Below are 25766 nucleotides of genomic sequence, written 5' to 3' on the forward strand. Positions count from 1 at the left end.
GGTTCATTTGAACCACTAAATATTTTGCGATCAAGAGGCCCTTCTGTATCTCCAAATTTAGACTCATCTATATGATTTGCTTGTCTACGATATTTGGCTATATTCGTCAACGAAATCGGCATAAAAAAGGCAGAAGTTCGCCTTTTGTGTATTTCGGATATCGCCTGTAAGTAATGTTGGTTTTTTTTCACACAAAAATAATGGTCCTACCCGCTGTCCTAAACTCTAACTTCATGCGAGATTTCCTGCCCTTTGGTTTCTATTTGAGACCTTTATAACAGCTGCAACATCAAGAACATTTTTAGTTTTTGGTCCATTTCAATCCCTAAATATATAGCGGACATCTTTGAAAACAATAGGACTAGCCCTTCAGCCTGACCCTACCCTCGTGTCGAATCGAATATCCCCTACCTGTGTTGTAAGGTGAAAAAATATTACAACATATTCAATTCAATATTATAAGTCAAATTGAAAAAACCGCATGCGATAAAATATATGAAAAAATAAAATAGGCACAAAATATTACAAAATCCATATTAACATCATAAGTGGCATTTTTTATGCGACTTCGTTTAGACTTTATTCATTTATGCCAAGAGGGCATTCTGAGTTGACAAAATATGTCAAAATCGGCCCAACCATTCTTGAGATATAAACATTCTAGCTAACATCCCCTCCTATTTCGCTACATTGTTCCGATATATTTACTATTGGCATCCATGTAAGAATTGACCTTATCATTATCACTATTTGTTATTTCGCCGGGATTAAACACATTCGCTGTTTAATGGAAAATTTGACTTTTATTTAACACAAATGTTATGGCCTATCTCACCCACTAAATATTACCCCATGACCTTCAAAATTGGAAGTCTTCTGCCCAGCCCTAAGCTCTAGCCCCGTGCTAACTTCCGCGTCGATTGGTCTATAATTGCAACAGCAAAATTTTTCAGTTTTTGGTCCATTTTAGCCCCTTAATAATATGCGATCATCTCCAAAAGCAATGTACTAAAAATTTAATACTTTGTATTGGACAAATTTAGAATGGGAGTCAGTGATGAAATGCAGGATAGATGTATCCAAAGTTTTTTGAAAATTCGATCATTAAAGCTACGAAAATTTCTAAAATGGTACCATTTGATATTATGTGAATGGATAATGCTAAAACCTTGAAACGTAGTATGAAAATCAGGGTTAGAAGGTAGTGAAGTCAGTAAAGGTGGTTTTGAAAGTGTGTACCAAGTGTGCGAAGTCTCCTAAATGGTAATTAATTTTGAACAGTTTGGTTTAGGGTGAACGTATGAAACTAGAATTTTGAAATTTGGTATTGGGGTCCCTGTTGGTGCTCAACTTGTGATAAAGAGGTGGTTTTGGAAATGGCAACTGAAAGTGCACGAAAAGTACTAAATAGTACTATATTTGGTACTATTTCACATTGGATGAACAGATGGTGATTGACATTTTAAATTTGTTATTAAGGTCGCTGTTTATCTATAGCCTGGACGTATTGAGGTGTTTCCTGAAGTGTGTACTATAATATTTCGAAAAGTACTGAATAGTACTATATTTGGTATTGTGTGAAGAGATGGTTTTGAAAATCATTCTGGAAATTTACGAAAGGAACAAAATACCACAAAGTGTGCCGTTCGAGTTGGGATAGATATGGACATTTGGTATCGAGGTCCAAGTTGGTATCTGGGATGGAGAGAATGAGGTGCTTTTGGACATGCGTAGTATAACCGTCCTAAAAGTATGGTAATAAATTTTGGATTGGGCTCAAGAAAGAGCTGGAATTCTGAAATTTGATATGGTGGCCATTGTTGGTATGTAGTTTTCAAGGAAGTAGGTGGATTTGGGAATGCGTACTATGATGAAAAGTACTAAATGGTACTAAATGATATGAAAAGTACTAAATGGTACTTAACTTGCCGTTGTGTGATTGGATAGAGTTTGAATCCTGAAATTCGATATTTAGGTCACTTTTTCAATCGATTGTTTTCAGTTCCCTACCTTGATTTCATTGTACCATGCGATGCATGAAGTTCTGTTTGGAATTTTGTCCAAGAAATAATGAGCATTGGGCATTTTATAGCTCCAATATATCTTCAATCGACTTCGGGTTAATTGTGCACCCAATAGCCAATATAACTCCAAATGACCTGGATTCTGGCAAATTCTACCGAAGATTTGGATATAGCCCTATATATATCTTACACCGACTTCGGGTTAATTGTGCACCAAATGGCTAATATCAGTCCAAATGACCATAATTTTGACACGGCCTACCGAATTCAGTCTAGAACTTTCATCCGATTTGTAAATATATTTATTTTTGAATTCGAATATTAATACCAATTTATTTAATTGACTTGATTTCTTGAGAACTGAAATTGATGGCGGGTTACATGGAAGTGTAGTACCGAATCATATGCTGGCGAAACGGAATAGATGCTATCGAAATAATTTAACGCGGTCACACCAAAGTAAAAAGATAATTACTTTATTAAAATCGCCAAAAAATCACGAAAAAGAGATCTCATTTCAAAAATATTCAAATCGGGGAAAAAATCGAAAAAACAATTTTTTTCAATGGAATCGAATTTTAAGTTAATAGTACATTCTATTGACAAACTTTGTAATGATCTTTAAACAAGTTGAAGATTCTTTCAATTTGTTATTCTTCTTTTGTCAATTTTTTTCAATTTGCATTATTATATTGAATTCAGTGGATTTTTTGTGAACAAAATAAAGAATAATTTTCACTATATACAATTTTTCACCAAAAAAAATGAAATAAGGGCCTACATCGTGGTTCAGCTGGAAGATGCGAACACATTTAAACAAACAAAAATGACCGAAAAAGCCAAATGGGGCTCATTTCAAAGCGTGGACCTACTTCTTCCATGTGACAATAATCCGTCCAGAGCTTAAAATACAAAATTCTTTGTGAATACAATTAGTAAAATACCAAATATGAAGGGTGCCAAATAGTAGAGCGAATGGGACTTTTAATAAGAAAAGGATTTCTCTCCTTCCAGACATTCTTCCTAAACATACAAGATACCTTAAATCGCTTTTGCAGCTTAGATATCGATCATAACTCACGGATAAGGATAAAATCCGGTTTCATATTTATATAACCATCGTATGATTTAAGCTATTTTTTTCATTTTTTGGTCCTTATTTGGCATCTTTGCTTCTAAGGAGGTAGAGAACCTCTTCGCATAAAATTTGAAATTTTCAGAGTAGGACCCATATTGGTTTTGACCACATTCATCAATTGATTTGGCTAAAAAATTGTATTTATGCTACCCTGGGTGTAGAGAACCATCATACAGATAATTGCCACATTGGAATTTATTTAAGTAGAGTCCCTACATTGGAGTATCCCCAAGTCCACTTTCTCATCTAATGTGTGGTCAGAAAAGAAAATTTTGTATTCTGTTGAATTTGTAACCCCCAAGAGAATATTGGTTGGGTACGTAGATTTGGGATGTACATCTATATGAAATAAATTGTGGAAACATGAACAAATTACAAATATAAGAAAGTAGCACGGGACCGAATATTTGTTGAATCATTGTTGAATTATACTATGATGAAAAATATGGACTTTATGGGGTCTCCAACTTAAAAAATAAAATAAAATTAATCCTCATCTTACGGTAATGGGTGTAAAATAGTAACTATATTTGACTGTTCTGAAATCATTCTGCCCTTAATTATGAGGTGGATAAAACTATTCTAACTTATTTAAATTACGCGAAATTTTTTCAGTTTGACATTCTATGTTTTTCTGCTATATTTTTGATTTGGCCTCTATTTGTCACCTTGGATTATAAGGGGTAGAAGAAAGTTTTCAATGTAGGTCGATGTTTCGGAGTAGTGCCAATATAAAGGTACTTCCTGATTTTAACACATTTCAAAGGATTTGGTTAAAAATGTGTATTTGGGGTGTGAAAATCTTACACGAACTTTTAAAATTTTCACGCTAGCTTTAATATACGCAAAAATATTATGATATGCTGAGATTAATAAAAAACGGAAACTCCTTTCACTAGGATTTTTATTATATCCTCCTCCATAGTAGGGAGGATATGTGATAGGATATGTTTGTCGTATCGTTTGTAACACCTAAAAATACCCATTTTAGACCCATATATGCATAAGCATAAAATTCTATGTCGGCTTAGGACTGGCATCCGTCTGTAAAAATCCTTCTAGCCTTCGAACGAAATAAAGAAGTTTGTAAAACTTTACAGCAGGATTTTTGGTATTGTACTAAAATGTCAGATTTAAAATGTTGTAGGTGTTTAAGTCACAATTTGTATTGGCAGTTTGTGTTCCCAGTACGTAAGAAGCATCCTTGTAGAAATATTTTTATGTACAGGGTGAGATAACAAAAAAAAAAAAAAAAACTCCAACAAAGTCAAACGCCATAATTTTTAAATTATTTTTTAAATGTTATTGAATGAAAGCAAACAATATCGGATATAGCATCAATTTTAGAATAAGTTTAGATTTGTTCGAATTGTTCACCTTTGGCACGAATTATGGCCTTCAAACGGCCAATGAAACCGTCACACGCTGGCCGAATGTTGCTCTGCGGTATTTTGACACATCCTTAGATTTTGGTGGCCATTGTGCGCTGGAAATGAAGCAAGGAACCTCATTTTGTAATAATTCTTGGGTGGCGCGTGCTAAGTGCGATGGTGCTGAGTCCTGTTGGAATGCCCAAGGTCTGCGGCCAAAATGTTTGAATATTTTCTCATCGGAGAAAACCACATTCGGCAGTTCACCACTTTCAACTCTTAGCTCTTTTGAGTCTATTTTCATATTGTTGCGGTGTAAGTTCTTGCACTTTCTGCAATTTCAGTGGCTTTTACACCGAGCTCATTTTTCAATGTTTGCCGAATGGAATATTGCGATATGTTCAGCTGAATTTGGTTTCAGTTTTTTCATCTCACCCTGTAGGTGAAAGTTTTGGTGTAGTCTCCATATAATTGTACCTTAAAATAATCGCTATTTTTATGACAGAAAATTACCTGAACAGGTCCAGGATTTTATAAAGCCCTCATATAAACATGGCACTGAATGTATAAAAATGTGAAGTTCTCAAGTCTGAATTCAATGTAAAACGCTCGCCGAACTTATGAAAATCTAGATTATTAAATAGTTATTGTTTGACAATTTAAGAACAATCCTCTCCTTAATTCTTTATAATCTGGATGAATACTTGGCATAAGCCATATCTGGGTGTAGTGGTAGTGGCAGTTCGATGATCGCTAAGCCAAATCATATCGAAGATATTACACTAGGTCTCATGGTAAGTTTAAGAAGATAAAGTCATGTCAAATAACAATATTTAGCTCTGCATTTTCTGTTACTTACCTTGTCAAATTCTACTGCATTACACAGACATTTTGCTAGTTCCATACTAAAAACAATTTTCTTTTTGAAATTTTTAAAATTTAAAATATTTTTTTTTTTGCGTAATGGAAGAAAATGGACATTTCCAGAGAATTCAAGAAATCTGTGCCCCTTTTGAAGTTAACATCGAACAATTGTTTCAAATTAAGAATCAAATCTTGGATGAAATTGCATCGAATTTAGAAACCAAATCAGAATACCAAAAACCCACAAATCTTAAATGTTTCAATACATTTCTACAAGATTTTCCACAAGGTTGTGAACATGGTCGCTCCATAGTTGTGAACGTAGAAGAAGAAAATTTTCGTATCCATTTATATCAAATGAGAGGTCAAAGAGAACCTCTCGTGCAATCTGAATTTTATGAAATAAACTCGAAATTATTGGAAAATGATGAGAATGAGCTGTTCGTGCATATTGCAAATACATTGCAGATGTTCTTAAAAAAGCTGCAATTAGAACGTGAGCCATTGGCCGTGGTCTTTGTGTTTCAGTTTCCTTTAAACAACCAAAATTCGGAGCGAGTTAATTTCACAGAATATACTAAACGTTTCGATTTCAAGAACCAAAATAAAGACGATATTGATGTGCGTAAGTTGTTGGAGTCTATCATAATGACAAAATGTCCCAGGACCCAGGTGGTAGCAGTGATATCGCAAGCCACAGCGGTGTTTTGTGCGGCAACCTGGAAATATCCAAATTGTGCTATTGGAGTATATCTGGGTTCTGAAGATACCAGCATGGCTTATAAAGAGAAAACTGGAAACTTTCCCTCTCCAAATAATCCCTGTCCCACAAAACCTTTCGTTGCTGTCCATTTGGACTGGGGAGCATTTGGTGATAACGGTTGCCTTGATCATATACGTCATGAACTGGATATAAAAGTTGATAAATTGTCCCCTTTTCCCAGAAAACGTATTTATGAGAAAATGATTTGTGGTCAATATGTTGGAGAACTGGCGAGACAAATATTTTTAATATGTACCCAGCAAGGCTTTTTGTTTAATGGAGAAATAGGAAAACAACTCATTACGCCCTTCTCTTTTAATACACGACATATCTGCGAAGTGCTGGCTGAATCTCCAGGCAATTTCGACAACACCCGTTTAATGTTTGATCGTTTGGGCGTAATGAAACCAACGGATAGTGAATGTTCAAAAGTCCATTTTATTTTGGAATGTTTGGCAAAACGTTCTGCCGCCTTGTTAGCAGCTGGTTGTGCATGTTTGGTGGATAAAATATCTGAACCTGATATTCTGATTGCCATTGAAGGCAGCTTCTATGGCAATTGTTTGATTTATCAAAAATTTGTAAGTGAGTATCTAAGACAATTGACCGGAGAGGGAACAAGATTTCAATTGAAAAATGTGGAAGATTCGGTTGGTCTCGGCGCAGCAGTTGTAGCTGCCATAACTGAACAACAAAAATTCCTTTATCAAGCAGAGAAGGAAAACGAGTCGGATGCACTTGGTACTGAGACGACAGAAACAACTGGAAATGAATTGTAAAAAAAAAACCATTTTTAAGTGTATCAAACTTGATCATTTGTGTTTAAAATGGGAAGTTTTACTGGCATTTATAAACCCGCATTTAAATATATATTTTTGAATATGTATATTAAAAATATCATCAAACCACACGAAGGTCTTCTACTGCAAGAGGATCTCCAAAAGCGCATCTAGTAGAAATTTTCCAACTGTATTCTGCCATAACAATCTTAATTATTCTATCTTCAAAATTACCAAATGTAAAGGTCAGAGTACATAAGCAGTTTTGTGACATATCATAAGGGGATGCCAGAGTCACACCCGAATCCTAATGTTATTTCCCCTCACAATTTGGCACTGAAATGTCTAGATGGATGACATGCTGCTTATGTACTCTCACCTTAAGTCTTCAATCAATAGAGCACCTCTCTTAGAACTTTTAGAAATCATAATAATTTGGAAAAGACCGGGAGACTTTCCAAAAGTTTTTTCTTCGTGAAAGATTTATTGCACCTCCAAAAGACTTCTTATCTTCCAAACGTTTTCTTTACATGAAAAACTTTTCAAGGAACGTTTAAGAAGTCTTTTATGGATAGAGAACAATCTAGAGGCAAAAAATGTCGGAAATAGCATCAAATTTTAGAATAAGTTTAGATTTGTTCGCCAACGCCAATGAAACCGCCCGAATGTTGCTCTGCGGTATTTTGAACCATTCCCGGCGAAGCGCTTGTTTGAGGTGATCGACACTTTGATATTTTTTAGTGCCAACCTTGCGTTCCAAAATACTGCAGACACAATAGTCCAGCGGATTGGTATCCGGAGATTTTGGTGGAGGAACCTTATTTTGCAACCATTCTTGGGTGTCGCGTGATGAGTGCGATGGTGCTGAGTCCTGTTGGAATGTCCAAGGCTGCGGCCAAAATTTTTGCGAGCCCAAGCCTGTAGTACACCCTCCAGAATATTTTCACTATAATATTCGGCATTTATTTTGATGCCACGGTCGATTAATATGAGCGAAGATCAACCATCGGCTGTTATGGCGGCCCACACCATGGCTTGAGTTCTTTTGGCCAACCGAAGGTGCACATTTTCAGCTCACCTATTTGGCACGTAAACACGAGAAAACCAAATTCGACAGTTCACCACTTTCGGCCAAGCGAAACAACTCTTTAGCTCTTTTGAGTCTATTTTCTTTCTGTTGAGGTGTAAGTTCTTGCACTTTTTGGAATTTCATTGGCTCATTTTGCCAAATGGAATATTGCGATATGTTCAGATCACGAGCCATTTTTCAGCCACTGCGAGGCTAGTTTCGATCAAGTCGCTTCTTCACTTTTCGAACCATTTCTGCTGATGTTGCTGTTTTCTTTCCTCCACTTCCTTGACGCCGGGTTACGCTACCAATATCACTGTAACGAACGATGGTACGAGACACAAAAGATTTATTCACATTTAAATGCTGGAGTGCTCTAACGATAGCCCCTTGTTGTTTTCCAGCCAAATGTAAAGAAATCACACTGTCAGGCTTGAATTCTATCTCGAATAACTTTTTTCTGGAAAATTCTCACCAAAATGCTTTTGTACGCTTGTAAACAATATAATGAGCTGTCACTGGAATAATTTTAACAGCTGTCGTACGAGTGGTTTAGAAATGACAGCAGTCTGTTGTAGTTTTTTTCATCTCACCCTGTACAAAATTTAGTACCATTCAGTACTTTTTAGTGTGTATTTCCAAATCCGCCTCCAAATCGCCACTCTACTCACTAACATTGATCCTAGCCCCAAATTTCCGATTTCAAGCAGAATCCATTCCATTCACGCAATACCGCAATTAGTACCACTTTGTACCTTACGTATGCTTGCTGAACCATTTCCATATCCAACGTATCCTAACCAAATTGCACAGAATTTAGTACAGCTACAGCAACTACTTATATCAACACTACTTAATTTATATACCCAATATCAAGATTTCAGCTGTATCGGTACCAAATGGTACCATTTAGAAGCTTAGTATAATTTTCGAACTATTCGCAAAATAAAAGTTCGTATTTCCTGCATTCCCTAAAATTTTAGCTCATCCAGTTTGTTCAATACAAATTATGCAATTTTTAGTACCCTTTTAGGTGGAATTTCCAATCAGCCTTAACGCACCAAGACTGACCCTCGTATTCTAGCTTCAACCTTTCCATTTGGGTGTTGATTCTCAGTCATTCATTCTTTAATTTCACTACTCTTTTACATATATAGATTCCCAATTAGTACGAATAAAACAATTTCGCCTTTTCGAGTTAATCTTTGCTTCCTAACATTGACATTCAAAATCATCATTCCTGACCTTTTACTGACCATGGCTATCTGAGAATCATTCACTTTGAAACCGTCTATGACACTGCTAAATGAACAGGTCTGTTATGGCTATGCTACAGTTTTCATATTCAAAAATCACCATTTCTGTTCACCATGACAAGCATAAACCATCGAGGCACAGACACACACAAACAGTTTCATGCATTCATCTCCTGGTTATCTTTTTTTATCCCCTCGAGTTATGTCCGATTAACTGGTATTTGATTATGAGGTTTTGTCATTGGCATTGCCATAACTTTGAATCTTTTAATCCATACCTGACTGTTGTTATCCTGCAGATGATAATTTTCCTATCAACTCTTCTCCTCGGTAGTTAATAGTCAGCCACAATTTTTGTTAAACATCTCCCGTTGTTTTCCACTTAACTTGAAGCTGTTGCTACTGCTCCAGACAACCAACAGCTAGACAGCCACTAGGGCAGACATAGATCCAGCATCCAGGCATGTAGTCATCTGTTATTTCCTAACTAACCATATGGTCGACTCATACCACCAATCATTGCCATCCACCTGATTCATTTAATAATGTCACACACAGAGAGGGAGAGAAAAAAAAAACGACAACGAAGAAGAATAGGACACAGGAGGATAACACAGAAAGATAGTGCCTACATACTCGTACAATGCGAATTGAGCAACTGGTAGTAGGAGGCCAAGAAATGAAAGAATAGGGAAAAACTGCATGGTCGCCCACACAAACACACATAGACTCACACCTAAGCATGGATGCGACTCGATCTTAATCAGATTATTTAACTTTATACGCTTCGTGTCTACGGATGTCTGTAAGATATTATCTATGTGTGTGTGTACGTTTATGATACATGCATATGTATGTAAGTATTTGTATTTCAAAATCAGTGTGTGTGTGTGTGTGTGTGTGTGTGTGCTGGTAAAAGAGTGGGAAATAAATTCGATTAAACTTGTGGCAATACTCTGCCGTGGCAGTGTCACAAAGAAAATGTAGCCAACGTTTGTTATGATGCGTTGCAACAAAACACTCACACCTTCCTGGGGGAAAACGCTACGATTTTCCCTCATGTGCTGTAGTATAAAAATAGCAGACAATTTTTACTAACTTGAGATATTTTATGAAGAGAATGCAATATGAGAAAAATAAAATTGTTGAATAGAAAAGTTTTAAAAAAATCATAATTAGCACGATCTCAATTATCAAATCATAGAAAAACAAGGGGTCTACTCATAAGAGATCAGTCGACAATATAATACTGCTCATGACAAACCGTAAGACTTTCTGTTTATTGAAAATTATTTGTAGACTCTTTAAAGTCTTTTCATTTAAGAATAAGTAAAAAAGCTGTAAGTTCTGCAGGAACGAATTTGGCAATTTTCAAAGAAATAAAATTCATTAATTATTCTGTTAAAATTTTAAAAATAAAATAATATTAGTGTCTGTACGACGACGTGGACCTGCATAGGCAACATTTATCATAAGCCATTACAAGATTCAAATGCGAACTTGAAAAAAATTCGGTGAATAACGTAGTTAAAATCATCAAAATACCGAATACTATTATATGGGGGCTATACCAAAACGTGGATCTGCACAGACAATTTTCTGTCATAGGCTGTAGCATCCATTACGAACGTCAAATACCAAATTTGACACGATTCCGGTGAATAATGTCGCTAAAATCATCAAAATACCAAATACCTGGAGTTACCCTTATATGTGGACTATACAAAGACGTGGACCTGCACAGACAATTTTCTGTCATAGCCTAAAGTACCCATTGCTAACTTCATGCAGACATAATACACATTTGAGTAAAATTTTATCAACGTACTTCATTTCGTTCGGAAGCTAGAGTGATTTCCACAGATGGTCGGACATCGCTAAATCGACATAAAATTTTATGCTCATCAAGAATAAAAATACTTTGTGGGGGTCTAAAATGTATATTTCGAGGTGTGACAAGCTTAATATACCCTTCATACTATAGTGGAGGATATAAAATGTTCATGAAATATTCCGAAATTACGAATTTTTTTGAAAGATATTACTTTGAGGTTTTGTATGAGGATTATTCGAATGGAGGAAAGTTTTAAGAACAATATTCGACCTTTTAATTGGAAATTAATTAATTCCAAAAAATCGAAAATTAGTTGATTAACCTTTATATTTGGAGATTCGTTGATTTAAGTCAAAAGCATTCAAGATATACTGTATTTTTTGCCGAAAATTACTTATTTTCTACTTAAAGGAAGCTTCCCACGGAAGACTAAAATGTCTTCTCACAATAGAGCAAAATGTCATTCTTTTCTTTCGGATATCAAAAATGGTCCTCCTGCAAAAAAAAACATGAGGGACCCCGACACAGTGGATCAAGACCAATGGATGGTCTCACATAAAATCATTTGTATTCTCATTGAAAATCAAAAGGTAACATTAGGTAATCTAATAAGGCCAACAAGTAATCTCATAATTTGAATAGGTCTTACTAATGATCAAAATGTCTTCCCAGCGAAAAGTTCACCTTAAAATCTTAGATTCGTTCCAACTGTTCGTGTTAGGTCTTTTTAGTACTCAAAATGGACAATTTATTCAGTTTGACAAATTATTTTTATCAAAACTTCATACATTGTACTAAATTTTCAGACTTATTGAAGTTTTTCCTTTTTCGAAAAGAATATTAAGAAAATGTTTACCTTTTGCACCAAAAATCTCAAAATCTTTCTATTGAGGTTTATCGAGCAGGTTATTAGTGAAACCATTGCGCAATGGTCCCACATTTAATTTTCTGTCCAAAACTAGTTCCACATCTCCATATGTAAACCCTAGAAACCAACATTGAGATCATTATAAAATTTCACGATTTCCGCTCTATCTTTCCACTCAATACCGAATTTAGTATCAATTCGTACAAATAACCAGAACAATCTACGTACTTCAATACTTTTCGAACAATTATAATACACATTTCCAAAATCACCTCATATTAAATTTGATCTGTACTTTCTGGTACTTTTCGTACAATTGTACAATTTCTTAACCATAGACGCCAACGGTGACATCTATATCAAATTTCAGAATTTCAGCTCTATTCCTCCACCCAGTACCAAATTTAGTACTATTTACTACTATTCGTACAATTATAATACACATTTCCAAACTCATCTCCATATCGGAATTCCAGATACCAAGTAAAGCCTCAATATCAAATTTGAGTATTCCAGTGCTATCTTTTCACCCAATACCAAATTTAGTACAATTTGTAGAACACATGTCCGAAACCACCGACAGTGACATCTATATCAAATTTTTGGATTCTATATTCTTCACCCAGTACCAAATTTAGTACTATTTACTACTTTTCGTACAATTATAATAAACATTTCCAAAAGAACCTCCATATCTCATATTCATATACCAACACAGATCTCAATATCAAATTTGAGGATTTTAGCCCTATCCCTTCACCAAATACCAAATTTTGTACCATTTAGTACATTTCGTACAATTATAGTACACATTTGCGAAACCATCACCATATGTCCAAGCTACAAATGAACAGAGCTGAGTTTCCGATTTCAAGCACTATCTGTTCACCAAATACCAAATTGTACCGAATATAGTACTATTTAGTAATTTTCGTGCACTTGTTGTACAAATTTGTAGTACCATATCGAACCTCAACCAATAGGGACCCCAATGCAATATTTAAAATTGTATGGTTCATACGTTCGCCCTAAACCAAAATTAAGTACTGCACTGAACGAATTTGGTTTTCTCCGTTAAGAAAACGTTCGTTGTCCAACAGAACTCAAAATAAAACAAGTAAGCAAAGGCTACAGTCGAGCGAGGCCGACCGTTGAATACCCTACAACACTATAATAAACGATACAGTTTATATAGGCGAGATACTCGGAAGAATTCCACAAGATATTGTGACAAATAATAAAAGAAAACCATCAGGTTCCGTTCTCTAATTTTCGAATAATAGCAACTTAAACTAATTTGCTCATTTCCAATTTATTTGTAGATGTTGCACGAAAATGGTCTTCCTAGATCTGGAATCAATATTTCCCAAAGACCAATAATCTCTCAAAAGTGGCAAAAGATTAACATTTATTATTGGTTTTTGACTGAAACGCATCTATATGAGATACAGACATTTGACTATATTCTTCAACGAAATCAGCGTTAACGAAATAGTCAGAAGTGCGTCTTTCCTGTATTTGTGAATTCTCCAAAAAGTCACTGGAATGGACATTTTCGTATTTTGTCTACAAAAGTTGGCAAACTATTTCGCACATTGAATATTTTTGGATGGCCATCCAAAACTGCTTGGCTTTTTCAATGTCCGGTAACCCCCATTCAAATGTGCGTGAGGATCGGGCGATAATTACGACAATTGCAGTTTTGTTGGACCATTTTAACCGCTAAATATATGGCGATCATCTCCAAAAAGAGTAGGCTTCTATTCTGACCCTCATCATATCCCCATGCAAAATTTCATAAGGATCGGGCCATAAATGTGATCTGTATATGATATCCTGATATCCTAACTACTTAGTTTTGTTAGCTGTAGAAATATTACCAAATGTTTAATTCAAAAAGAAAATATGCCAAAAATATGACAAAAAATGAAAAAATATGAGAAAATTTTACAAAATCAATATTTTCATCTTTAGAGAGATATTTTTATTCGATTTTTTTAGACGTTTTTTCTTTCCTGCCAAGAGGCTATTCTGAATTAATGAGAACTGTCGAAATCAGTTCAGCCGTTCTCGACATATAAGAGATTTTTCAAGAATATCTTCTTTGATAAACATATATATCGCACATATTTTGCTATATATCTGATTTCTTGGATGTTAACATCAATGTTAAGATCAGAAGTAACCTTGTCATGGCTTTGTGATTTCGGCGGGATTTAAAATATTCGCGGTTTAATGAAAAATTTTGAATTTTTTCAACACAAAAGATATGGTCTATTTTACCCGCTAAATATTATCCGATGACCACCCAAATTTTTAGGCTTCTTCCCCGCCCTTAACTCTAGCTACATGCGAAATTCCGCGTCGATTGGTCTATAATTGCGACCTGTATAGCTACTGCAAAATCCGATATTTTTTCAGTATTTGGTCCATTTCAACCCCTAAACATTTGGCGATCATCTCCAAAAGAAATAGGCTTCTATTCTGACCTTAACCCCACCTTCGTGCAAAATTTCGTAAGGATCGGGCCATAATTGCGACCTGTAGCGTGATTACAAATTAACATGGACAGACGGACAGACATTATTGTATTATTGTATTGTATAGATTCACATCGACTTCATTAAGTATACGTACTTTTCTGAAGACCAATGACTTTTTTACTGTGAACTAAAATATTTTTGTTTTCTTACAGAAGACAAAATCAGATATGACAAATATGTCTTCTTACAGATCAATAATTTTTAATAGGTTAAAAATATTTATTATTTAATGTATCAGATTTTCTCACAGAAAACAAATTTAACTAAGATAAGTCTTTTCAAATAATAATATAAGTTATTCTACAAGAAGACCAACAGGTTTTTCGTAAAAAAAATGCTTTATTCATCAAGTATTTAAAAGGATAAAAATCCGACCCTGTTTACAGCAACAGGAGCATGACTTTTCGAAAACCGACAACAAACACCTACAACAATCTTTTTGCCATGCAAACCTTTGCATTTACCAGCCAGCCAGCCAACAAACCACTTCATTGTGGATGTCAACACACCATCTAAAGCTTATTCAACACCATTGCCACAAGTAAATGCAACACCAGCACCAACATCATCGTCTTCGCCATCGTCACCGTCGTCATCGCCGTCGTCATCGTCATCATCATTGTCATCATCTGTATAATTTAATAGTATTTTACGTAGTTCATATGTTGAGTGTATTGTCGTACTTGGTTTCCGCTACATTTTTTCTCGCCTCTTTGTTTTGTTGGCGTTCTTGTTCCTCTCTCTCACGCTCTGTCTCTTCCTTGTTTGCCATTTGTATTCGTTCTGCTTTCTGGGAGGATATTGAGTGCGTGGTGTTTTGTCTTTTTTTCTGCCCGGACGCCTTTAACCGCTTTCTAACAATAAACTGACTGGCTGGCTGACTAGAGAATGTAGGCAGCCAGTCCTTGGAGGTAGTTACTCCTCCAAGTGGTTAGATGAAGTGGGGTCTGGGTGGAGGAGTGTTTGTTAGAAAAAAAGTTGTTGTGAGATTTAATTTTACTAATTAAATCGTACTTTGTCTTTGTTACTTCATACTTCAGCTGTGATTAATTTCATCAAATTCGTTAGCACATAGACAAATATTTAAGAAGCCAGCTGACAATGGGAAGCTGTTCGTCTGTCAGCTAGGCAGCCATATGCTACTTTGGCTTCATAAGAAACCACTTAAACACCTACTAAGTTGGTGCCCCCATCCATCACCGCCGGCTCCCGGTCTCTTTGCCAATTACTCCCATCTCATCCGCCTCTCGATTGAAGAGTGGCGGCATTGTATTGAATAATTTATGGCAAAACTTTGTTGCAAGCAAATTTTTTTCTAGCGTTCCGAGGCAATGATAGAAACTCTGATGTTTGTCACTTCCAATGTTCAATGGTGGAGAAGTTTTTCGTTTTTGTTTTGAGTTCTTTTTTAGGTTTCCCTGAACTTTACACGCCATCTTAGGCATAAACAACGATGAGTTGAACTTTGTATTGAATGCGGTCTATTGCAGTTAAGATCGATGATGGTGGTTAAGACAAAATTATTTCGAGGGGGTTGGTGAAATCATTTTTAAATATCTTATAGATTTAATAGGAAAGGATTGAGGGATGATGTCTTCTCGTAGTGCGATTAAGATATAACGAGAATATTTTGGGTTAGATAATTTATATTAAGTCTGTAATATTTGAAATTGACTGAAAGTTATGAACGATTATTTTGCCTAATAAGCTTGGAGGTATTCTAAATGCAGTGGTTGATATTTTGAGAACTATATCTTCATGTGAATAAAAATAATATACTATCAGTGGGCAATTCAGTTGGATTCAGTACTGAACCAGTTAAGAAAAGCCCAAAGTCTGGCGGGCCGACTTTATGATACCCTACACCAATTTTCCCATTTACCCATAATAAATAATAGTTTTTATGGAGAATTTATGATAGTTTTTGAATGCATATTATGGCTTTAAAGCAGATATAATTTAAAGCCGAAAGGAACTAATTTTTACTAAATTTTACGGACTGAACCGATATTCATCAAAATCCATTTAATTTAAGCTGATATTACACTTTTTGAAATCGGATGAAGATATATATGAGAGGTATATCCAAATCGGAATCGATTTCTACGAAACTTAACAGATGCATTTCTATGCTGTATCTAATAGCTGGGACCAAATATCGTTGTTGTGGAGAGCATTTTACGCGTGTGAGGGACTTAAATACGAAATCGGATAAAACATATATATGGGACCTACAGGGTGAGATGAAAACACTGCAAGAAGACTGCTGTCATTTCTAAGCCACTCGTCCGACAGCTGTTAAAATCATTCCAGGAACAGCTCATTTTATTGTTTACAAGCATACAAAAGCATTTTGGTGAGATGTTGATGGTGTGGGGCACCATAACAGCCGATGGTCGCTCTCCGCTCGTATTAATCGACCGTGGCATCAGAATAAATGCCGAATATTATCGCGAAAATATTCTGGAGGGTGTACTAAATCCTTGGGCACGCAAACATTTTGAACGCAGACCTTGGACGTTCCAACAGGACGCAGCACCATAACACTCAACACCATCGCACTCAGCACACGTCACCCAAGAATGGTTACAAAATGAGGATCCTCGCTTCATTTCCAGCGCACAATTGCCATGAAAATCTCCGGATACCCATCCGTTGGACTATTGTGTCTGGAGTGTTTGGAAAGCAATGTTGGCACAAAAAAAAAACAAAAGTGTCGATCACCTCAAGCAAGCGCTTCGCCGGGAATGCATCAAAATACTGCAGAGCAACATTCGGGCAGCGTGTGACAATTTCATTGGCCGTTTGAAGGTCATAATTCGTGACAAAGGTCACCAATTCGAACAAATCTAAACTTATTCAGGATAAACTTGATCAGGGATATTTTTCTGTTTTTGGTTAATTTGAACCCCTAAATATTTTGCGATCATCTCCAAATGCAAGTGGCCCCTCTGTATCTCCAAATTTAGACTCATCTATATTATTTGCTTGTCTACGATATTTGGCTATATTCGACAACGAAATCGGCATAAAAAAGTCACAAGTTTGCCATTTGTGTATTTTGGATTTCGCCTGTAGGTTATTTTCAGCGTTTCGGTAGAATGGAAATGTTGGTGTTTTTTCACAAAAAAGTTGTGGTTCATTCATGCAAGATTTCGTGTCTTTTGGTTTCTATTTGTGACCTTGTGAAAATCAGGAACATTTTTTGTTGTTGGTCCATTTCAACCCCTAAATATATTGCGGACATCTTTAAAAACAATGGCCCTTCTGAGCCTTACCCTACCTTTATGAAAATTTTCGTGAAGATCTGACGATAATTTCAATCTGTATATAATAACCTCAAGCTGTGTTGTAAGGTGAAAAAATATTACAAAATATACACTTCAACATTATAAGTCAAATTGAAAAAATCGCATGCGATAAAAAATATAAAACAAATGAAAAATATCACAAAATACTACAAAATTATTATTAACATCATTATTGGCATCTTTTTATGCGATTTTTTATATCTTATTCTTTTATGCCAAGAGGGCATTCTGAATTGACAAAATTTATCAAAATCGGTCCAGCCATTCTTGAGATATAAGCATTCTAGCTAACATCCCTTTCCTTTGTATATGCACATTGTATCTATTTCGCTAAATATATATATATCCGATATATTTACTATCGGCATCTACGTAACTGTCTGAATTGACAATTTCGACTATTTGTGATTTCGCCGGGATTAAAAATATTCGCGGTTTAATGGAAAATTTGACTTTTATTTAACATAAATGTAATGGTCTATTTTACCCATTAAATATTACCCGATGACCATCGAAATTCCAAGGCTTTGCTCAGCCCTAAGCTCTAGCCCCATGCTAACCTTCGCGTCGATTGGTCTATAATTGCGACTTGTAGAGCAACTGCAAAATCAGGAAACTTTCCTATTTTTGGTCAATTTCAACCCCCAAATATTATGCGATCATCTTCTGACCATAACCCCACCCCACTTATAATACCCCCAACACATAGTGTTGTAGGGTATTAATATTACAGAAAAATATTTATATTTTTATTAGCATATTTTATACGATTTTCTAGATTTTATTCTTTTCTGTCAAAAGGCCATTCTGAATTAATGAGAATTGTCAAAATCCGTCGAGCCGTTCTTGAGTTATAAGGTGTTACATAATTTTTGGTCCAATCAAACTTGTACTACCCCCAACACATATGCTTTGTTCCAGAACTGCAAGAAAGTAAAAAAAATTTACTACAATAACCGACTTTCCCTTGCAAATTCTGGAACAGACCAATAGTGTTGTAGGATATAAAAATCGGATACATTCTCTATCAATACAAGGAATTTTTGTGTAGAAAAAAAGCTTACAAGCGATTTTTCCCCAAAGAGAAGACCCTTCACCTTTATATAACATGAGCCCAAATGCATTTTTTTCAAATTTTCTTGTGAAAAAAGTGAAAAATTCAACAGTTTTCTTCTTTATTTATTCATTTGCAACACTGCCACTACATTTACTTACAACAGCAACAACAATCCACACATTGTTTCGAAAACTTGAGTCAAGGGGAAAAACCACATGTCATAGAAAAACGACAACAAAAATATCAATAAACAAAAAACTCTCTTACCCACAACCCCGAAAAGGCCAATAGTAACAACAACGAAAAAGCACATCCGGATAAAAATGACACACTCATTTACATTGACACATTCGAAATTGCATGGCAAGAAATGAGAGATGACAATCTTAACTCATCACTGACTGAATGACTGACTGACTCAACAGCCCATCCAGCCATGAATGGTCATTATGATGAAGGAGAAATAAAAACAATTTTCAAGTGCTGAACATACAGCACGTGTAAAAGTATGTGTTTGTATGTATGTATGTGTGTTGTTGGTCCCCCAGATTACAATGTGGGAGAGTTGATTTCCCTTTTTTGCCATTCCCTCTTTTACTTTGTTTTATTTACATACCTGTTGCAGTGAAGGCATTGTTTTGAATAGAAAATACAATTTCCACACAGAGATTTGTTTTTCCTGTTCCCAGTATTCCTCGGCTCTTGTGGTTGTTGTTGTTACTCCTGCAGTGGCTGATGATAAGGATGTTTGTTGTTGTTGCTGCCGTTACTTCGTTTCAGTTGTGGTTGTTTCTCTGTTTGTGAGATTCAAAGTCAATTTGTTGGTTCGTTCACTCGGTGGGTCGACACAGCCGGTATGCCAGCCTGCCTAGCTTTTAACTCTCGATTTGTTTGTTTGCAAAATAAGTCTCAGTTTTGCTGTTACTATTGTATACAAGGTGTCAATGGAGGAGTTGTACACGGCCACAATACAAACCAAAACTCTGACTTGCACACAGACACACGAACATACACAATATCACGAAAGGAAAGCACGAACCGGCTTTTGGTCCATTAACACGAAGCCAACAAATCAAACAACAAACAGACGACACCAGGAAGAGTTCGTTCGTGTACAAATAACGTAAACATGCATTCAATGTCGAAGAGATTTGCTTATTTTAGCACTCTCACAGAGTGGAATAAACAAAAAATGTTTGGAAAATTGAGAGAGAGCACTTCAAGAATTCGAGAATGAGAATACGGCACGCACCCAAAAACCACGTTGTATTGCTTATCCAGAAAACAGCTGTTTTTCTTTCGGCCTTAGGGAGCCAATGATGAGTATGTGAACATGGGAGCGTATGTGTGCACGTGTTCTTTGCAGATTTTCATCAACACAAGTGGGTAATTCTCTCTCACTTTCTCTCTGTTCCTCACAATATAGAGACTGTGTGTGTTATAAAACTTCCGCTTCCACAAACTGGAAAATGTTGTCTCAGAAGGCGCCACAGATATCTGTTCTACAACTCTAATTGGAGAAGCTTTGCAACATGTCGTGGTTGCAAGTCCTGGCTGTATAATAAATAACAACCAATGTGTGTATGAGTCGGTGTTTGCAATGCCGGTTTGTTTGACAACTTTTTTATATTTTATCGGGGAGTAGTTACAGTTCCGTTGATAGTTGTGTTGTAAAAACCGTTGTAGTTTTTGTTGCTTTTGTAGTAGTTTTTGTAGCAGCAAATATTCTGTTTAGTTGTGCTTTAGTGGTTTCATCATTGAGGAACATTTATTATTTATTTATGTACACACGTCGTCGTCGTCGTCGTTGTAGTCGTCTTGTTCAACGTCTCACCTCTGTGGTTTTTCGTTTCCAGCTCCACCAGATGATGATGTTGAGGATGCTATCCTTCGTTCCCTTTATGTGTGTGTTTGTGGAACAGTGTTGGTCCTGTTCGTTGGGTTTTTTGTATTTGTTGTCTTGACTTTGTGTTCTTGGCTTACTCTCGTTGCCAGCACTCACCGTCACCGTTACTGATGCCGCTGCCACTGCTCTTGCCTTTGAATGATGCAAATTTTATGCCTTGTTTTGATATCTTGCCACACACAATAATTTTGATTTTTCGCACATAATACGAAATCCTGTTGAAATGCTCGTTCGTGTCGCTGTTGATGTTGATGTTGCTGGTACTGGTACTGGTACTACTGCCACAGCTGTAAATAAAAGCCAAAGAGCAGAACAGAAAGAAAAAACACATTTTATGGAGTGAGTGAAGTGGAAATAAAATGAACACAAAAAAGTGGTAGAAAAAGAAGAAACAACTATTACAACACTAAACAATATAAATGAATATATTTTTCTTGGGTACCCTACATTGCGTTGTGATAGCATTTTTATGCCGAACTAAATTTAACGGTCCCACTTTTTGTGAATAGCCTTTGATGAGTTTTAATATATATTCCAGTTTAATGTCACACCAATGGAACTAATCCTTCTCATTTACTGAAATTCTGGTTTGGAATAGATCAGATTGACTGACTGAGATATCTCAGTGTCATAGCAAACCTAGGGGTGATGGAATTTTGTCAGTAGAGCAAACGTCAAAAGGGCTTTGACATGTCGTAGATACCCATGGATTACTTTTTGATTTATATTTCAAGTTGGTTCATAAATGTTTAGGTTTTGGTATAACCTCATGTGTTTAAAATCTTGATTTTTTATGTTTAATTAATATTTGACAAGTACTTTCCCCTAATTTTTGAGGGTAGAAACCTTGCTTTAAAACAATCATCCGTTGAGTCCATATTTCGATGTAACGGCAGATCTGGTTTTCAAGTAAAATTTCCTAAAAATATTAAAAAAAATACCATTTCGGAGGGGATCAGAGCCCCCCTTGCTTCGCCGGTTCTTCTATGTGAGTGCTACACTGAACCGTTCAACGTTTTTATTTCGCAGGAATATCGGAGTTGTTGTTTAATCTTTAGCCATAATTTCGGTTGGATATTTTGGTTTTTAATAGGTATTAACCCACCTTTAACAAAAATTATATAGAGTCCACATTTCGGTGTTGCGATCTAATATCTCTCTTAACCACGATTTCAAATTAGAAAATGGAGATCGAAATTACGACTTCCTTCGATTAAAATCAGGAGCTACTTTAATATGAGAGCTGCATAATAGAGAAAATTTCGAGCTGGAATTTTGAAGTTTTGGCATTGGGATCCCTGTTGGTGGTAGGTCTATGATAAAAAGTGGTATTGGAAATTTGTACTACAAGTACACAAAAAGTCGTAAATAGTAATATATTTGGTACAGCTTGAAAGATAGTGTTACAGTTTAAAATACGAAAAACTGGGAACATTAAATTTTAAATCATCAAAATACCGAATATCTTCAGGTACAGTCATATAGAGACTATACCAAAACATTTACCTAAATAGACATATCTATGGAAGGAAGTTGACTACATGCTGGGAGCACACTGCTAATTTACAGCTAATTCGAATTAAAATTGTGACTGAAACACCATAAATCTGTACCAAAAAGTGGACCAACATGACCAATTTTCAATAATAATAACTGAGTAAAATTTCATCAACCGACTTCATTTCGTTCGGTAACTATAGTGATTACCACACACAGACGGAAATCGCTAGATCGACATAGAATTTTATGCTGATGTTTTTAGGTGTTACAAACTAAATGACAAATTTAATATACCCTCCATACTATGGAGGGAATCGATCTTAGAATCGGAAGACGGTTTCTAAACCTATTTATCGGGTCTTGGTGACAGTTTGGTAAGTACAGGGTGAGATGAAAAAACTGCAACCAACTTTAGACTGTTTTCATTTTTAAGCCACTTGTCCGACAGCTGTTAAAATTATTCCAGTGACAGCTCATTATATTGTTTAAAAGCGTACAATAGCATATTGGGGAAAATTTTCCAAGAAAAAAGTTATTCGTGATAGTGTGATTTCTTTATATTTGGCGGATAACCACAAGTGACTATCATTAGAGCACTCCAGCATTTAAATGTGAATAAATCTTTTGTGCCTCGTACCATAGCTCGTTACCGTGTTACTGGTAGCGTAGCCCGACGTCAAGGAAGTGTATGGAAGAAAACAGCAAAATCAGCAGAAATGGTTCGAAAAGTAAAGAAGCGACTTGATCGAAGCCCACGTCGCAGTGGCCGAAAAATGGCTCGTGAGCTGAACATATCGCAATGTTCCATTTTGCAAATATTAAAAAATGAGCTCGGGCTACAGCCATTGAAATTCCAAAGAGTGCATGAGCTTACACCGCAACAGGAAAAAATAGACTCAAAAGAGCTAAAGAGTTGCTTCGCTTGACCGAAAGTGGTGAACTGCCGAATTTGATATTATCCGATGAAAATACATTTGTCCAGCAGTTTGTAAACAAACAAAATGATCGTATTTACATTCCAAAGCTGAAAATGTGCACCTTCGTTTGGCCACCAGAACTCGGCCATCGTGATGGTGTGGGCCGCCATAACAGCCGATGGTCGTTCTCCGCTCGTATTAATCGAATATTATCGCTCGTAAATGCCGAATATTATCGCGAAAATATTCTGAGGGGTGTATTAAAGCCTTGCGCACTCCAACATTTTGGACGCAGACCTTGGCCATTCCAAGAGGACTCAGCACCATTACTCTCAGCACGCGCCAACCCAAGAATGGTTACAAAATGAGGTTCCTCTCTTCATTTCAAGCGCACAATGGCCACTAAAATCTCCGGATACCAATCCGTTGGACTATTGTGTCAGGAGTATTTTGGAAAGCAAGGTTGGCACTAAAAAATACCAAAGTGTCGATCACCTCAAGTAAGCACTTCGCAGGGAATGGGCCAAAATACCGCAGAGCAACATTCGGGCAGCGTGTGACGGTTTCATTCAAAGTTTGAATTTGAAGCTATCTCATCCTGTATACCCCATATAGTATTTTTGGGAAATATTTAAACTTTTGTAGGGGAGGTACCAAAAGAAGTTGACTGTATATTTCCCATAATATCTTTTAAATTGGCAAAAGCATTTAGATATGAAAATTTCAATGAAAATCGGACTCTAATTTCACAATTTTCGAAATCATTAGTCTTTTTTTTTTCTTCAGTTTTATGAATTTTGACGGGGAAAGTTCTAAAAGAAGTGGACGAATATATCCCATATTTTTTACGATGTATAACAGATTTTTAACATTTTTGGGATATTTCCTTGCCATGTGTCTGGTGTTGACAGAAATATGGTAATGCGACTTTAAATGTCAATATGATTCATATTTCAATATTTTCTATATCTGTGTAAGATATTATTATATATCTCAATTTTAAATGAAATCAAAAGCTCCATTCAGACGGACAGAAAATTTGTCCGATGAAATGAGAAAACTCCTACACAATTGGGACCTATATGTTCATTTGTCTATTGTAGTGACATACAAATATAGGGCAATACGTATTCCACTCAATATGATGCCCAAGCTTCATCCCTTTTTTCATACAAAATAAAAACCCCAAAAGAAAATCATGAATATTTTCTTCATCTCGTATATGTGTGTGTAGGTGTATGTTTTATTTTAAAGGTTATAAATATCAATAAGGTGGTTATTCATTGCATGTTCTTCACGTTGGTGAACTTGTTTTTATTTTATTTTACTTTTTCAATCTATTTTCGTTTGAATTCAAGAAAATGATTAAATAACAGACAATAGATGCAGCAACCATGAATATGTTAATTAAAAAGAAAAATAATTTGTAAGTAGCTTCCTTCGATTTACATTAATGGAAAGGATAACAGTTTTAAATCTCAGCGGAACTGAAAAAAACACTTGTTGTTGGGAGTAGAAAGGAAGTAGAAATTGTAACACAAAAAAAAAACATTTAATTACAAAAACATAAAATGAGAAAAATTCGAGTTCATCAAGAAGTGTAGCATTATTAGGGGAAAATATTCATGATTTTCGGTATATTGAAGGATAAATCTGCTGATGCTATTTCGTTGTCGTATATAGAAACATATATACAGGAATTTACATTTTCAAATATTGTTTTGAATACCCATTGGCACGACACAAGGCGTAAATATAGAACAATCGATACCGAAGAAAACCTGTTTGCATGACCAAATTAAAATGGACCAAACACGTGCATAAAATTGAAACACGCGACATTTTCATCATGCTTAAAAAACAGAGTTTCATGAGGATTATTCAAAGGAAGGACCTACTAATCATAAAATCTACTTTTTAATTGGAAAAAAAAAAACACAGTACACACAAATTAGGGAACGAGCCTTAAAATTTGGTGAAAGGTATAATAGTTCTTGTATGAAAATACTAGAATTTCGGTTCAACAGCCAATATTTTGAGAGGTCTACTGTTTATAACGATCTTTTAAATGGTATACAGGGTGAGATAAACAAACTGCAACAAAGCCAATAATGTTTACATTTTTTTTTTAATTTGATTGAATGAAGGCAAAAAATTTCGGAAATAGCATCAAATTTAGATTTGTTCGAATTGGTCACCTTTGGCACGAATTATGGCATTCAAACAGCCAATGAAATCGTCACACGCTGCCCGAATGTTGCTCTGCGATATTTTGGTCCATTCCCGGCGTAGCGCTTGCTTGTGGTGATCGACACTTTGGTATTTTTTTAATGCCAACCTTGCTTTGCAAAATGCTCCAGACACAATAGTCCAATGGATTAGTATCCGGAGATTTTGGTGGCCATTGTGCGCTGGAAATGAACCGTGGAACCTCATTTTGTAACCATTCTTGGATGGCGCGTGCTAAGTCCTCTTGGAATGTCTAAGGTCTGCGGGCAAAATGTTTTCGTGCCCAAGGCTTTAATACACCCTCAAGAATATTTTCGAGATAATATTCGACATTTATT

General features: G+C 35.7%; 2 protein-coding genes across 5 annotated transcripts in view; one reads left to right on the forward strand and one right to left on the reverse strand.

Annotated features, from left to right (window-relative positions):
- The window catches only part of LOC101895133 (myb-like protein P), a 166358-nt gene that overhangs the window by 115685 nt on the left and 24907 nt on the right, over nucleotides 1–25766 (reverse strand). For 3 of the 4 annotated variants that reach the window (XM_059127063.1, XM_059127062.1, XM_011292920.3), the window contains exon 2: nucleotides 19493–21069. The exons of the other annotated variant lie outside the window; for it this stretch is intronic. In XM_059127063.1, the coding sequence (XP_058983046.1) occupies nucleotides 19493–19510 (18 nt within the window). In that variant the 5' untranslated portion in view covers nucleotides 19511–21069. The remainder of the gene's footprint in view (nucleotides 1–19492; nucleotides 21070–25766) is intronic. 4 annotated transcript variants of the gene reach the window in all.
- Nucleotides 5415–7045, forward strand: LOC109612049 (hexokinase type 2-like). The gene has a single exon (XM_020035677.2). The coding sequence runs from the start codon at nucleotides 5496–5498 to the stop codon at nucleotides 6936–6938; it is 1443 nt and encodes a 480-aa protein (XP_019891236.2). The 5' UTR covers nucleotides 5415–5495; the 3' UTR covers nucleotides 6939–7045.

Source organism: Musca domestica, unplaced genomic scaffold (assembly GCF_030504385.1).
Source record: "Musca domestica strain aabys unplaced genomic scaffold, Musca_domestica.polishedcontigs.V.1.1 42, whole genome shotgun sequence".
Taxonomy (NCBI): Eukaryota; Metazoa; Arthropoda; class Insecta; order Diptera; family Muscidae; genus Musca; species Musca domestica.